The sequence below is a fragment of the Oncorhynchus mykiss genome, chromosome 5, assembly GCF_057628025.1.
Source record: "Oncorhynchus mykiss isolate SJ-2025 chromosome 5, ASM5762802v1, whole genome shotgun sequence".
In the NCBI taxonomy this organism is placed as follows: Eukaryota; Metazoa; Chordata; class Actinopteri; order Salmoniformes; family Salmonidae; genus Oncorhynchus; species Oncorhynchus mykiss.
The window spans coordinates 73344850-73360494 of NC_143026.1; the positions used below are offsets into that span (position 1 = coordinate 73344850).

The 15645-nt window shown below is 40.6% G+C and overlaps 1 protein-coding gene across 1 annotated transcript; it reads right to left on the reverse strand.

Moving 5' to 3' along the window:
- Window positions 1-4890: 4890 nt before the first annotated feature.
- faslg (Fas ligand (TNF superfamily, member 6)) lies at window positions 4891-7981 on the reverse strand. Its single transcript, XM_021604209.3, has 3 exons — window positions 7151-7981; window positions 5848-5956; window positions 4891-5657 (listed from the first exon to the last, which is right to left on the reverse strand). Exons 1-3 carry the CDS (start codon window positions 7430-7432, stop codon window positions 5242-5244), a joined length of 807 nt encoding a protein of 268 aa, XP_021459884.3. The 5' UTR covers window positions 7433-7981; the 3' UTR covers window positions 4891-5241.
- Window positions 7982-15645: the final 7664 nt, after the last annotated feature.

Below are 15645 nucleotides of genomic sequence, written 5' to 3' on the forward strand. Positions count from 1 at the left end.
GAGCAATCGAGGGAGAAGGACCCTGGTCAGGGAGGTGACCAAGAACCGATGGTCACTCTGACAGAGCTCCAGAGTTCCTCTATGGAGATGGAGGAACCTTCCAGAAGGACAACCATCTCCGCAGGACTCCACCAATTAGCCCTTTATGGTCGCTGTACATTCCGCTCATCATTCCCTTATGCTATAGTTTGTACATCCCAATTGTCAGTAAAAACCACATTGTTTAGGCAAGTCAGCCATATCAGCTATGTTTTCTAAAAAGGCAGTAAATGAGACTGAATGAACTGTTTCGCTGCCAGACAAGGCTCTGCTGATAGCCAGGTGTAGTGATGGTAAGGATTCACTCTATGGTGCTGAAAAGAAAGCTCTACTGTTGGGACAGCTTTAAGTAGGCCCCAACAGTTTATGGACATCGTTTTTCACCCTAATAGTGCAATTAATGTATTGTTTAGTGTTGCATAAAAAATAAAAATAAACAGTGTGACTGTTTGAGGTTGTGGACAGGTGTCTTTTATACTGATAACAAGTTCAAACAGGTGCCATTAATACATGCCTTGTTTCTGAATGATGTCTGAGTGTCGGAGTGTGCCCCTGGCTATCCGTAAATTTAAAAACATGATCGATTGTGCCATCTTATTTTTTACTTTTTTACCACCTTTTCTGCCCAATTTTGTGATATCCAATTGGTTGTTAAAGTCTTGTCCTATCGCTGCAACTCGGTATGGACTCGGGAGAGGCGATGGAAAAGCAGCCAACAAGTGCTCAGCATATGTGGGAACTCCTTCAAGACTGTTGGAAAAGCATTACAGGTGAACCTGGTTGAGGGAATGCCAAGAGTGTGGCTACTTTGAAATATCTCTAAACACTTTTTTGTTACAACATGATCCCATATGTGTTATTTCATAGTTTTGATGTCTTCACTAGTATTCTTTTTGTAGAAAATAGTAAAAATAAAGAAAAACTCTTGAATGAGTAGATGTGTCCAAACTTTGGACTGGTACTGTACATTGCTAGTTAACTTAACTAGCTCATCAAACTGTATTTTCTTTACTTATTAGAGCCTTGAATCTCATATGGACCTCACTGTCACCGCTGGTGATCTAGCTAGCCACATGGACTAGACTAGAGCTTGCTAGCTAGCTAGAGTGGCTAGCTAATGACAATTGGTGTGGGTCCGCAAAATGTAAATGGTAAATGGTAGGTCTACTAAATTCATGACAAAATCATATTTTGGTTGTTTGTTTCTTGCTCAGTGTAATTGCGAATATTATCTTGTTGGCATTTAACTCTGATTTAACTAGCTACAGTTGAAGTCGGAAGTTTACATACACCTTAGCCAAATACATTTCAACTCAGTTTCCTGACATTTAATCAGTAAAAATTCCCTGTCTTAGGTCAGTTAGGATCACTACTTTATTTTAGTAGAGAGATTGATTTATTTCAGCTTTTATTTATTTCATCACATTCCTTGTGGGTCAGACGTTTACATACACTCAATTAGTATTTGGTAGCATTGCCTTTAAATTGTTTAACTTGGGTCAAATGTTTCGGGTAGCCTTCCAGAAGATTCCCACAATAAGTTGGGTGAACTTTGGCCCGTTCCTCCTGACAGAGCTGGTGTAACTGAGTCAGGTTTGTAGGCCTCCTTGCTTGCACACGCTTTTTCAGTTCTGCCCACAGATTTTCTATAGGATTGAGGTCAGGGCTTTGTGATGGTCACTCCAACACCTTGATTTTGTTGTCCTTAAGACATTTTGCAACAACTTTGGAAGTATGCTTGGGGTCATTGTCCATTTGGAAGACCCATTTGCGACCAAGCTTTAACTTCCTGATTGATGTCTTGAGATGTTGCAACAATATATCCACAAAATGTTCCTGCCTCATGATGGCATCTATTTTGTGAAGTGCACCAGTCCCTCCTGCAGCAAAGCACCCCCACAACATGATGCTGCCACCCTTGTGCTTCACGTTTGGGATGGTGTTCTTCAGCTTGCAAGCATCCCCTTTTTCCTCCAAACATAACAATGGTAATTGTGGCCAAACAGTTCTATTTTTATTTCATCAGACCAGAGGACATTTCTCTAAAAAGTACAATCTTTGTCCCCATGTGCAGTTGCAAACCGTAGTCTGCCTTTTTTTGGGCGATTTTGGAGCAGTGGCTTTTTCCTTGCTGAGCGGCCTTTCAGGTTATGTTGATATAGGACTTGTTTTACTGTGGATATAGATACTTTTGTACCTTTTTCCTCCAGCATCTTCACAAGGCCCTTTGCTGTTGTTCTGGAATTTAATTGCACTTTTCGCACCAAAGTACGTTCATCTCTAGGAGACAGAACGCGTCTCCTTCCTGAGCGGTATGACGGCTGTGTGGTCCCATGGTGTTTATACTTGAATGCTATTGTTTGCACAGAGGAACGTGGTACCTTCAGGCATTTGGAAATTGCTCCCAAGGATGAACCAGACTTGTGGAGGTCTACAAAAATGTTTCTGAGGTCTTGGCTGATTTCTTTTGATTTTCCCATGATGTCAAGCAGAGTTTGAAGGTAGGCCTTGAAATACATCCACAGGTAGGTACACCTCCAATTGACTCAAATTATGTAATTTCGCCTATCAGAAGCTTCTAATGCCATGCCATCATTTTCTGGAATTTTCCAAGCTGTTTAAAGGCACAGTCAACTTAGTGTATGTAACTTGTGATACAATTAATTATAAGTGAAAAAATCTGTCTGTAAATAATTGTTGGAAAAATGACTTGTGCCATGCACAAAGTAGATGTCCTAACCGACTTGCGAAAACTATAGTTTGTTAACATGAAATTTGTGGAGTGGTTGAAAAACGAGTTTTAATGACTCCAACCTAAGTGTATGTAAACTTCCAACTTCAACTGTATGTATTTAATCTGGTTTCAGATCCTGCAAAAATATGCACACTCAGGGATATGGAGCACTGAGGTATAAAAATAACTGGAGACTGGGTCCAAGGGAATCTACTGAGGTTTACATACCCCGATACATATATCCAGGTTGCTTCCAGTATGGATAGCTGCAGCCTAATATGGCAACCGGAGTATGGGCAAGTGGGTGTGTTGAAAAGTGTGGGTGTATAGAAATCGAATCAGCTAATTGGGCAGATTTGTTGCCACTCAAGACTGTTTGGCGTGTCTGATTGGACTGTATGATGAGATAAGCCAGCGACCAGTGCACCAGTGCTTCCTAATGGGTATCACGGTCTTGTTGCCGGTGGTAGCTAACTTGGCCATTTTCTTCTCTCACACAATTTTTTTTCCAAATAGGACAGCAGCCTACACAAGAAATAACTTATAGTGATAACCATCTAGATGTCACCTTGATACAAAACTAACAGTGAAATACAACTCAGACTCATCATCTGGTTTAAAAGCAAAAGTCAAAACTCTCACGGTATGGTAACTCATTGTACAGCAGTCACCTGGTAATGGAAGAAAAACAACACAGCTCAATCTCAACAGTCTAACCAATAACAGAGTGCTTTCGACACAGCCACTCCTGTCCACACACCCACTCCTTTCCACATGCCCACTACTTTCCTTTCTACATACCCACTTGCCCATATTCTGGTTGCCATAATTGGGAGGCAGCTACCCCCTTCTCGGTTTATATGGACCAACATCACATGCGTACCAGCAGTATGTGTGCACAGGGCGCAGCGAGAGCAGAGACTACCTCGTCACCTCATCCAAAAACATGGCAGACATTGATTTTTTAAAAATTATTTAACCAGGCAAGTCAGTTAAGAACACATTCTTATTTACAGCCTACCAAGGAACAGGGTGTTAACTACCTTGTTCAGAGCAGAACAGACTTTCACATTGTCAGCTCAGGGATTTGATCCAGCAATCTTGCAGTTACTGGCCCAATGCTCTAACCACTAGGCTATCTGCCACCCCTATATTGCAGAATATAAAATGTTATTATCTTCGGCTGTGAGTGGTAAAAAAATCTGCCCCAGCGATAATTATTTGCGGAATTTTAATGGATGTTTTGTGTTCAAAGTCGATGACTAAAGTGTCTTATTAGAAAAGTTCAATTCTGCTGCACTGAAAGTAAGGGGGCTGAATAATTTTGCACTCCCAATTTTTCAGTTTTTGATTTGTTAAAAAAGTTTGAAATATCCAATAAATGTTGTTCCACTTCATGATTGTGTCCCACTTGTTGATTCTTCACAAAAAATACAGTTTTATATCTTTATGTTTGAAGCCTGAAATGTGGAAAAGGTCGCAAAGTTCAAGGGGGCCGAATACTTTCGCAAGGCACTGTATATTCCCTTTGTTCCCCCCCCATGTCTTTGTGTGGAATTGTTTTTGTTACGTGTTTTGTGTGATGCGCCAGGCTGGTTTTTCTCCGGGTACCATGTTCAACACATAGTATGTTTAATTGTTAAACATTTTGCATCATGGTGACTTTGTTGAGCTTTTGCTGGACGTTTGTTTGATACAGTTGCGTCTGTCTGTTTGCTTCTGCCAAATAAAGTGTGCGCCTGATCACAACTCTCTGCTCTACGGAACCTGACTTCTACACCAGTAGTGCACAACCTGACAATTACAGGGGAAAGTCTGCTTGCGTTTGTGGGTAAAATGACCCTGACCCCCTTTAGAGTAAAGTGAGCATTGCATTTCATGTCATTCAGGGCCAGACTCCAAGGTGCTCAGCGATAGAAACAATTCCCCACAGTTCTGTATAATCACTGGAAATCAGTTAGCCCTTTTCATATCTCAACCCTACCCTAATCTTAGTTTCATGTCCGCACCGGCTCAACCATAAACTTGGAGGTCTGCAAACTGTGATGAAATATTTAGGCTGTCATTGTAATAAGAATTTGTTCTTAACTGACTTGCCTAGTTAAATAAAGGTTACATTTTAAAAAATACAATTTTAATGAAGCAAGGGAGTAACAGATTGAGAGAACAAAATGTAAGGGACATAACAAAAAACACAAACAATAAAAGAACACTAATCATCCTCCTGTTATACAATCACTTCTGACAAAGATCTCAGTCTGAACTTTAATTTTTTTTAAATACATTTATTAGAATATAAACAATTGGATCCCTGTTGACGGATATAAAATCCCAAACATGCACCTGCAGTTGGAATCAGTGTCAGATCTTTATCATAATAAATACTACTTTTTTCTCCACCATTTTAGTGTTAAGGTTCTCTGAGTGAAATATCAGTTGAAACCAACTCCAGATTTCATCCTTTTTCGCTAGATCTTGTGGAGTCCAAAGAAGTTGGCATGATGAGTGTGGCTGAGCATGGCTGGGTGGGAGACGTTCACATAGACCCAGTCCTGCTTCTCCAGCTGCAATGTGGAGCCCAGGTAACTCCCAGAGGTCCAGACACGCCCATTAGAGCCCGAGCTGCAGTAGCCCTCCCTGTGCGCCTCTATCAAGGTGAGAGGCTTGGAGCTCCAGGGCCTCCTCACAAACACAGAGTGAATCAAGGCATCTGTAGGGGTGCAGTGATTGGCCTCAAACTGCACCCGGGAGTAGATGTGGTAGAGCCCAGTCTCGTTGACCTGCAGACCACCATCCCGATAGACCACGCCTCCCTCAGTGAAGGCCCGCCCTGCCTTGGGCTCCCAATGCAAGGTATTCTGGGAAACATCCTTCTCGATCCGGCCTGAAGGAAACAAAGGGAGACAGCAGGGAGAGTGGGGTTAGATATGAGACTTCACTGGATTTTACAGTCCCTACTCTACATCAGGGGTGCACACCTGATTCAGTTAATCATGGTCCTGATTAGCAGCCGATTACTAGAATCAGGTGTTTGAGAAGGGCTGGAGCAAAAGCCTGCACACCCCATTACTTACCTATGACGTGTGCTGCAGGTCTGCTGGCCTTCTTCCCTGTGTCTGGATCAGACTCTGGAAGGTCACCCCCTAGCTTCTCAGGCGCACAACCTTGGCTCTCAATGTTAACCTGTGAAATAAGAATAAAAAAAGACATCAATGTCACATCACGTTAACATGCACACAGGTTATTTTAAATTACATTTTGGGGTTAAGGGTTATAGAGAAATGTTGCGCTAATGTGCGTTGAACATCAGCTCCTTTCTGAACGTGTTCTTTGATATGAGTCAAGGATATCCTGTAGCAGCGCTGGACTGGTGACCACAATTCTGAACAGATTCCGGTCTTTAAATGTCATTGCTACTTAATAGTCTGAGATGCAGAGGCAGCAATAAAACCTGCACGAAAGTTAAAGTCAAACCTTTTCTCATCTACCCTTTACCTCAGTCTGTTTGTACCACCTACCTCTCACCAGTCTCCCACTCAATTTCCAGTGGTCACAATCATCTCTTTTTAGGTTCAGAGTTTTCAACCGTTGTTGCACGTTGAATTGCATTTTAGGGGAGGGGGGGGAAACAGACTACAGAGCTCGCCAGCTTGTAGTACTAAAAGCCAGAAGTGAATTATGTCTGTTTCGTCCAGCTATTCCTATGGGGGAAATGAATGTTGCCCCTATGGGGGAAATTAAAAATAGGATTTGGGATAAATGCCAAAAATGAGATCTGCGGTTATCACAGTCTTAGGGGATATTATGCATTTTGTTCTAGATAATATCAGTCAGTTAACATGACCTTTATGAATTATGAAGACTTTTTTGTGCTCGTTTTCAGCACATAAATGCTTAAACTCAAAAAGTGACGTTAGCTGATGAAGATGATCAAAAAAACAAAACATAAGATCTCCTAAGCATGTGTTTACCACAGACTATTTTCAGTGTTCATACAAAAACCCCATTCATTTCCCCATAGGAACATTTTTGCCCAGCGAGCCATAGTGGACTTAGTGCCTACAAAAGGTCGCCATTTCTATTGCTTTCTATATGCCTGTTTTCCTCATCAGTAAGTTAAGATGTTCCCAACAACAAAACAATGAAATGCAACAAGATGCTAAATATGAACTACCACAGATTCCTCCCTGCATCCATTTCATTGATATTTTTTTTGCAGAGGAGCAGTGCAGTGTCATTGCAAAGAGAGATGCTCTTATAATATCCTACAGAAAGAGCATTGAGACAGAAGTGACGAGATACTTTGATACAAATAGAAATCAGAGCGCAGACTTGCTCCAGGAGAACCCCACACAAACACTGAGCAAAACCCCTCACCTGTTGTATCCCATCCAGTTGAGTCTGTAACTTGTGTATCTGGTAGGCTCCCAGCCCCAGAGCCCCAAACACCAGCAGCAGCAGAAACAGCAAAGCCACAACCAGGCTCCAGGAGCCAACCCTCCTGCAGCCTCTGGCCCTGCCCTGCTCCCTTACCCTCTCCTGGGCAGGAGGGAAGGACCAGCAAGGTACCAGGCCTGGAGGTTGGACCGACGGCTGTGAACCTCCACTGTAGTCCACTAGAAACATCTGGGGGTATGTATAGCCCTGGGTACCGCTCATGGCGCAGTGTGTGTGAGAGGAGTGTGTGTTGCCTCTGTGTGCAGGAGGTGTGTGGTTCTATATCTGAGCCATGGTCTTAAAAAAATATATATACAAAAAAAATGTATCAAGGCGACTGGAACCCACAGCTTCCACCCCTACGCTGGGTGGGTGTGTGACAAGCCCACACCACCTCGCACTCTCTCGACATCCTCTCTCCTGTCAAAATGAAACTTAGACAGGTGACTGGTGCTCTTGCAGGGCAGGTAGATAATGACCTCAGAGTAGAGAAACTAATTTACACTTTTCGCACAGACTTTCATACATGCATGTGCACATGCGCTCACAGACTTAGAAAATGGAAGTTAAACACGCAGTGATAATTTATTACAGTGTCATTAAACACTGAAAAAGTGTCTCTTTAATATGCTCTCCAAACCACCTCTCCTTAGTGGGGTCTTTGCACAGTGCAAAGCTACAGAGAGAGGACGTGGGGTGTTTAGCTGACCTCCGCCCTTCTCACCACTTTGTTCATCTCATCGTGGGGCCAGACAAAGAGGACAACCTAGAAAGACTTCTTGAGAAAACCCCTCACTTGTACTCACAGCCCCACAGAACTACATGTGACCTATGAGGAAAGTTTGAGCTTTTGGGTAGAGTAGGGGGACTGCTGCACCTATATAATTAAAAATGAAAGTTAGAGAGGATTGTGCATGTATATTTTTTTATTTGTAAGTAGTGATGCAGCAGAAAATGATAGTTTCAGAAGCACACACACTTCTCAGTGGGAAGTAGGAACTGCCACATGAAAAAGCTTACAGCTACTCAGCCTGCTTTCATCAAGAGTCTGCTGCGCTTCGTGAGAACTGTGTTAGTGTGTATGGTGTTTGTGCGGTCTAACCAGGCGAAGGAAGACGTCATATCGACTCAGAACCCCCTAACGTTAACTAACCTGGGTTTACAGGAAAGTGACACTCTTGCACCTCCTCTCTGCACTCAAAGAATTGTATCCAGTAGTGTCTATTGTCCCTTATCTCTGGACAGCCTTTTGGAGGCCCTTAGCAAGATATGGTTGGGGGTTAGAGAGAAAATGCAATTCTACACATTTTCTAACGACTTATGCCATGTTAATTTGATATGAGTGAGAATGACTAACAAAGTTTTTAAATCAAGTTTAGATGGCTGGCTAACCTAACTACCAATCTTAAAATGGTTAACTGACATGGCTAATTGAGTGACTGTCAGTGACTGACAGAAAAACTGCTGATGCACAACTAAACATTTTGAAATGTACCTGGTGTATTCTACTATTCTTACTCTCAATAGTAAGTTGAGTGAGTTCCTAATGTACACAGTGCACAAAACATTAAGAACACCTTCCTAATATTGAGTTACACCCTTTTGCCCTCAGAACAGGTTCAATTGTTGGGGCATGGACTCTACAAGGTGTTGAAAGCGTTCCAGAGATGCTGGCCCATGTTGACTCCAACACTTCCCACAGTTGTGTCAAGTTGGCTGGTTGTCCTTTGTGCGATTGACCATCCTTTATATTTTGCACACACACACACAAAATATAAATGCAACATGCAGCAATTTCAAAGATCTTACTAAATTACATTTCATATAAGGAAATCAGTCAATTGAAATGAATTAATTAGGCAACAATCTACAGATTTTACATGACTGGGAATATAGATAGGCATCTGTTGGTCACAGATAGGGGTGTGGATCAGAAAAACACTCAGTATCCCCTTCTGTAGCTGCGGAGGTTTCAATCAAACGCTTCTGACATTTTCTGCACAAACCAACTTTACTGAAAATCTAAAGGGGAAAATTATTGATATAATATACTGTATGTCAACGGAACATACAGTTGAAGTCGGAAGTTTACATACACCTTAGCCAAATACATTTAAACTCAGTTTTTCACAATCACTGACATTTAATCAGAGTAAAAATTCCCTGTCAGTTAGGATCACCACTTTATTTTAAGAATGTGAAATGGCATAATAGTAGAGAGAATGATTTATTTCAGCTTTTATTTCTTTCATCACATTCCCAGTGGGTCAGAAGTTTACATACACTCAATTAGTATTTGCTAGCATTGCCCTTTAAATTGTTTCACTGGGTCGAATGTTTCGGGTAGGCTTCCACAAGCTTCTCACAATAAGTTAGGTGAATTTTGGCCAATTCTTCCTGACAGAACTGGTGTAACTGAGTCAGGTTTGTAGGCCTCCTTGCTCGCACACGCTTTTTCAGTTCTGCCCACACATTTTTTATAGGATTGAGGTCAGGGCTTTGTGATGGCCACTCCAATACCTTGACTGCTGTCCTTAAGCCATTTTGCCACAACTTTGGAAGTATGCTTGGGGTCATTGTCTGTTTGGAAGATCTGCGACCAAGCTTTAACTTCCTGACTGATGTCTTGAGATGCTGCTTCAATATATCCACATAATTTTCCTGCCTCATGATGGCATCTATTTTGTGAAGTGCACCAGTCCCTCCTGCAGCAAAGCACCCCCACAACATGATGCTGCCACCCCCGTGCATCACGGTTGGGATGGTGTTCTTCGACTTGCAAGCCTCTCCCTTTTTCCTCGAAACATAATGATGGTCATTGTGGCCAAACAGTTCTATTTTTATTTCATCAGACCAGAGGACATTTCTCCAAAAAGTATGATCTTTGTCCCCATGTGCAGTTGCAAACCGTAGTCTGGCTTTTATTTGGCGGTTTTGGAGCAGTGGCTTCTTCCTTGCTGAGTGGCCTTTCAGGTTATGTCGATATAAGACTTGTTTTACTGTGGATATAGATACTTTAGTATCTTTTCCCTCCAGCATCTTCACGAGGTCCTTTGCTGTTGTTTTGGGATTGATTTGCACTTTTTGCACCAGAGTACGTTCATCCCTAGGAGACAGAACGCGTCTCCTTCCTGAGCGGTGTCGTGTCTTTACTATCATTAAATGAAGACTTTCAGTTTTTATCAAAGATTCTCAGTAATTAGTATTACGCGATTAAACTGATTAATCATGTAACTGTAATTAACTAGGAAGTCGGGGCAGCAAGGAAAATATTCAGATTACAAAGTTATAATTTTCCTAATATAACTTTTCAGATATTTTCACATCTGATCAATAGTCTTCTGAATTAATGATTTATTTTACCTCACGTCAGACTCATTCCAAACGTTGTAAATTGTTGGTTATCTGCACGAACCCAGTCTTCACTATGAGCCATCCATACATCAATTGTCTTAAATAATTTATTTATTAACTTTTAATGGCCGCAGGGGCAGTATTGAGTAGCTTGGATGAAAAGGTGCCTGTTGTAAATGGCCAGCTCCCCAGTCTCAGTTGCTAATATATGCATATTATTATTAGTATTTGATAGAAAACACTCTGAAGTTTCTAAAACTGTTTGAATTATGTCTGTGAGTATAACAGAACTCATATTGCAGGAAGAAAAACTGACAGCTCAGCTCTCATTGAAATTACAGCGAGATATGGATGAGTTCACTTCCTACGCCTTCCACTAATGTCAACAGTCAATAGAACTTTGTCTGATGACACTAATGTGAAGGGGGGGGGGGGGGGGGGGTCGAATGAGACAGGAAATAGTCACCACCGCCACGAGTTGACCATGCACGTTCACAGGGGATGGACCTGCGTTCCACTGGTCATCTGAAGTCATTCTAATTCTCCGGTTGGAATGTTATTCAAGATATATGTAAACAACATTCTAAAGATTGATTCAGTACATCGTTTGACATGTTTCTACTGACTGTTACGGAACTTTTGGACATTTCGTCACGTTATAGTGGACGCGCTTTGTGACTTTGGAATTGTTTACCAAATGCGCTAACCAAAGTAGCTAATTGGACATAAATAACGGACATTTTCGAACAAATCAAGCATTTATTGTGGACCTGGGATTCCAGGACTGCATTCTGATGAAGTTCATCAAAGGTAAGGAAACATTTATCATGTATTTTCTGGTTTCTGTTGACTCCAACATGGAGGCTAATTTGGCTACTGTTCTGAGCTCCGTCTCAGATTATTGCATGGGTTTCTTTTTCCGTAAAACCTTTTTTGAAATCTGACACAGCGGTTGTATTAAGGAGAGGTATATCTATAATTCCATGTGTATAACTTGTATTATCATCTACATTTATGATGAGTATTTCTGTTGAAACGATGTGGCTATGCAAAATCACTTGATGTTTTTGGAACTAGTGAATCTAATACGTCAATGTAAACTCAATATTTTTTTATATAAATATGAACTGTATCAAACAAAACATGCATGTATGTATTGTGTAACATGAAGTCTTATGAGTGTCATCTGATGAAGATAATTAAAGGTTAGTGATTAATTTTCTCTATTTCTGCTTTTTGTGAATGCCATATTTCGCTGGAAAATGGCTGTGGTTTGGTGGAGACCTAACAAAATCGTTTGTAGTGCTTTTGCTGAAAAGGATATTTGAAATCGGACACTTTGGTGGGATTAACAACAAGATTAACTTTAAAATGATATAAGACATGTATGTTTTAGGAATTGTAATTATGAGATTTCTGTGGTTTGAATTCGGCACCCTCTATTTTCACTGGTAGTTGTCATATCGATCCCATTTGCAGGATTGCAGCCATAACAAGTTAACTAACTAAACAATCACAGAAGTGCACAAACAAGGTAAATATGGTTACAAGAAATGATAGGGGAATGTGCCCTAGTGGGCTAAACCGGCATGGCAGCTTGTTAGACAAAAGGGAAGTGGGGGTCTCTGTTGAAAAGTTTGTTTCTGTTGGAGAGTTTGTCCGTCCTCTCTGTCGTGGTTAGAATGGATAGTTCAGAGTGACATTCATTCATGTCGTTATGGAGAGATGTTTCTTCCCGTTCAATGATACTGAATTCCTAGCTGCAGTCTAGTAATTAATATCAAAGACTTGTTCTTATTCTGTCGGTATCGTTAGTCTAAGAGTTTAACCACGTGGTATGGTTAAAAGATTCAGCCATCTACTCAAACCTTGGCCCTCTCGTTATCGAGGTAAGCTGGTCTGCAACCTTTGTCCTCTCGTAATTGAGGGAAACATGGTCTGTTGAGAAATTCTCAAAGTGGGGGTTTTATTCGGGAGTTGCATTAAAGGGCCTGTCCCAAGATGCCCAACCCTAACTGGGCTCATGGGCGGTCCTCTGATTTAGTTAAACTCAAAATGGAATTGGAGTTTCCTTCATTAAACAGTCCAAAATCACATTACACAATTTTACAAACAGTATCATCCTCACTCATTCATCTTATACAACAATTAGACGTAAACCTCATATCTGAGGCTATTATATAAACAGCGTTATGGTAATGTGGTCATATTGTCTCCCATGAGTGTCACAAAATGGTACCAAACGGACCAGTTCGTAGCTGGATTCTTCACCTATCTTTCATACCTTCTCCAGAACATAAATGTTGTTCATACCTCAAGTTCTGTGAGGTGGAAGAAATTCCTTTGTTCTCTATGAAAATTCACTGTCTCTATACTGTGGCCATGAGGAGATAATCTCCTCCAGGAATTTACGACCTCTCTCTGACCACAGCAGCCTGGGTGTAGAAGAGAGGGAGAGGGGGATGGGGCTTGCTGTACCCAAAGAGGGCAACGTCGTGACAGCGGAATGACGGCTGCATGGTCCCATGGTGTTTATACTTGCGTACTATTGTTTGTACAGATGAACGTGGTACCTTCAGAAGTTTGGAAATTGCTCCCAAGGATGAACCAGACTTGTGGAGGTCTACAATTGTTTACTGAGGTCTAGGCTGATTTCTTTTGATTTTCCCATGATGTCAAGCAAAGAGGCACTGAGTTTGAAGGTAGGCCTTGAAATACATCCACAGGTACACCGCCAACTGACTCAAATTATGTCAATTAGACTTTCAGAAGCTTCTAAAGCCATGACATCATTTTATGGAATTTTCCAAGCTGTTTAAAGGCACAGTCAACTTAGTGTATGTAAACTTCTGACCCACTGGAATTGTGATACAGTGAAATAATCTGTCTGTAAACAATTGTTGGAATAATTACTTGTGTCATGCACAAAGTAGATGTCCTAACCGACTTGCCAAAACTATAGTTTGTTAACAAGAAATTGGTGGAGTGGTTGAAAAACGAGTTTTCTTGACTCCAACCTAAGTGTATGTAAACTTCTGGCTCTGCGCAATACATTCATTTGTAAGTATTAACCATTATCAATTGTTATGTCTCTTTATGTAATTAAAATCCTCCCCCCATCTCATCTCTACTCTGTGATTCCTGCCATCAAACGATTATCTGACATGTTCTGCATCAAGCAACTTCACTGAAAATGTTAAAATATATAGATTTAGCATATGAAGCTAAGATAATTACTGAAAGGAATAAGTAATTTTTCATTTAAATGGTCTTTCTCCAGTTCCCCTTCACAGCACATGGAATTGGTTTATAGTACACATGTTTGTGATGGTACTCAAAACAACATCCATAGTATAAATCTTAGACATCAAACTCTTTGATCATTATAACTTCTGGAAAAAACAATGCCCTAATCTCTTCTCTACTGTGGTTCTGGAGGTTTCCATGAGACTGCATGTCAGTGCTCAGGGAGGGTCTGAACATCAATGTCAGATCTCAGGGAGGGCCTGATTCCAGTGAAGGAATGAGTAATAGCGGTTACACTGAAACAGTCAGGCAGTGGTTAAACTGAAAGGGCATCACAATCCTCACAGTTCGGTTGACCAGATTAAAATCAACTGAAATTATGATAAATGGTTACGATGGTGGCACTCCTACACACCAGTAAAACTGCAAGCGAGAACCTCAGTAAATGTGCAGTTAGTGGCAGGAAAGTAAAATAAATAAATAAATATATATATATATATATATATATATATATATATATATATATATATATATACATACATACATACATACATACATACATACATACATACATACATACATACATACATACATACATACATACATACATACATACATACATACATACGATGCCTTCAGAAAGTATTCACACCCCTTGACTTTTTCCACATTTAGTTGTTACAGCCTGAATTGTAAATGGATTCAATTGTGATTTTTTTTGTTGTCAAATGCCTACACACAATACCCCATAACGTAAAAGTGGAATTATTAATACAATTTAATGAAATACAAAAAATATTAAATTAATAAAAAATGAAAAGCTAAAATGTATTGAGTCAATAAGTATTCAACCCCTTTGTTATGGCAAGCCTAAATAAATTCAGGAGTAAAGATGTGCTTAACAAGTTGCATGGACTGTGTGCATAACAGTGTTTAACATGATTTTGAATGCCTACCTCATCTCTGTACCCAGTGACTAAGGTCACTCAGTCGAACAGTAAATTTCAAACACAGGGAGATTTTCCAATGCCTCGCAAAGGGCACCTATTGGTAGATGGGTAAAAAATAAAAAAAGCAGACATTGAATATCCCTTTGAGCATGGTGAAGTTATTAATTACACATTGAATGGTGTATCAGTACACCCATTCACTACAAATGTACAGGTGTCCTTAACTGTTGCCGGAGAGGAAGGAAACCATTCTGGTATTTCACCATGAGGCCAATGGTGACTTTAATAAAACAGTTCATTTAATGGCTGTGACAGGAGAAAACTGATTATGGCCCAACAACATTGTAGTTAAATGTTGGAAGCTTGTACAGAATAAATATATTCCAAAACAAAAATTGTGGCAAAGCAAGAATACAGGACAAACGTGTGTTTGGGGCAAATCCAATGTAACACATTTCTGAGTACTACTCTCCATATTTTCAAGCATAGTAGTGGCTGCATCATGTTTTGGGTATGTTTGTAATCTTTAAGGACTGGGATGAAAAATAACTGGGATGGCGCTAAGCACAGGCAAATCCTAGAGGGAAGTCTACTTTTGACCAGACACTGGGAGATGAATTCACCTTTCAGCAGGACAATAACCTAAAACACAGGGCCAAATCTACACTGGAGTTGCTAAACAGGAAGACCATGACTATTCCCGAGTGGCCGAGTTACAGTTGACTTAAATCTACGGCAAGACCTGAAAATGGATGTTCAGCAATGATCGGCAACCAATTTGACAGAGTTTGGAGAATTGTGAAAATAATAATGTGTAGACATGTTGAATTCACGTTGTAACATAAAATGTGGAATAAGTCAGGGAGGAAAATGTTCTGATGGCAC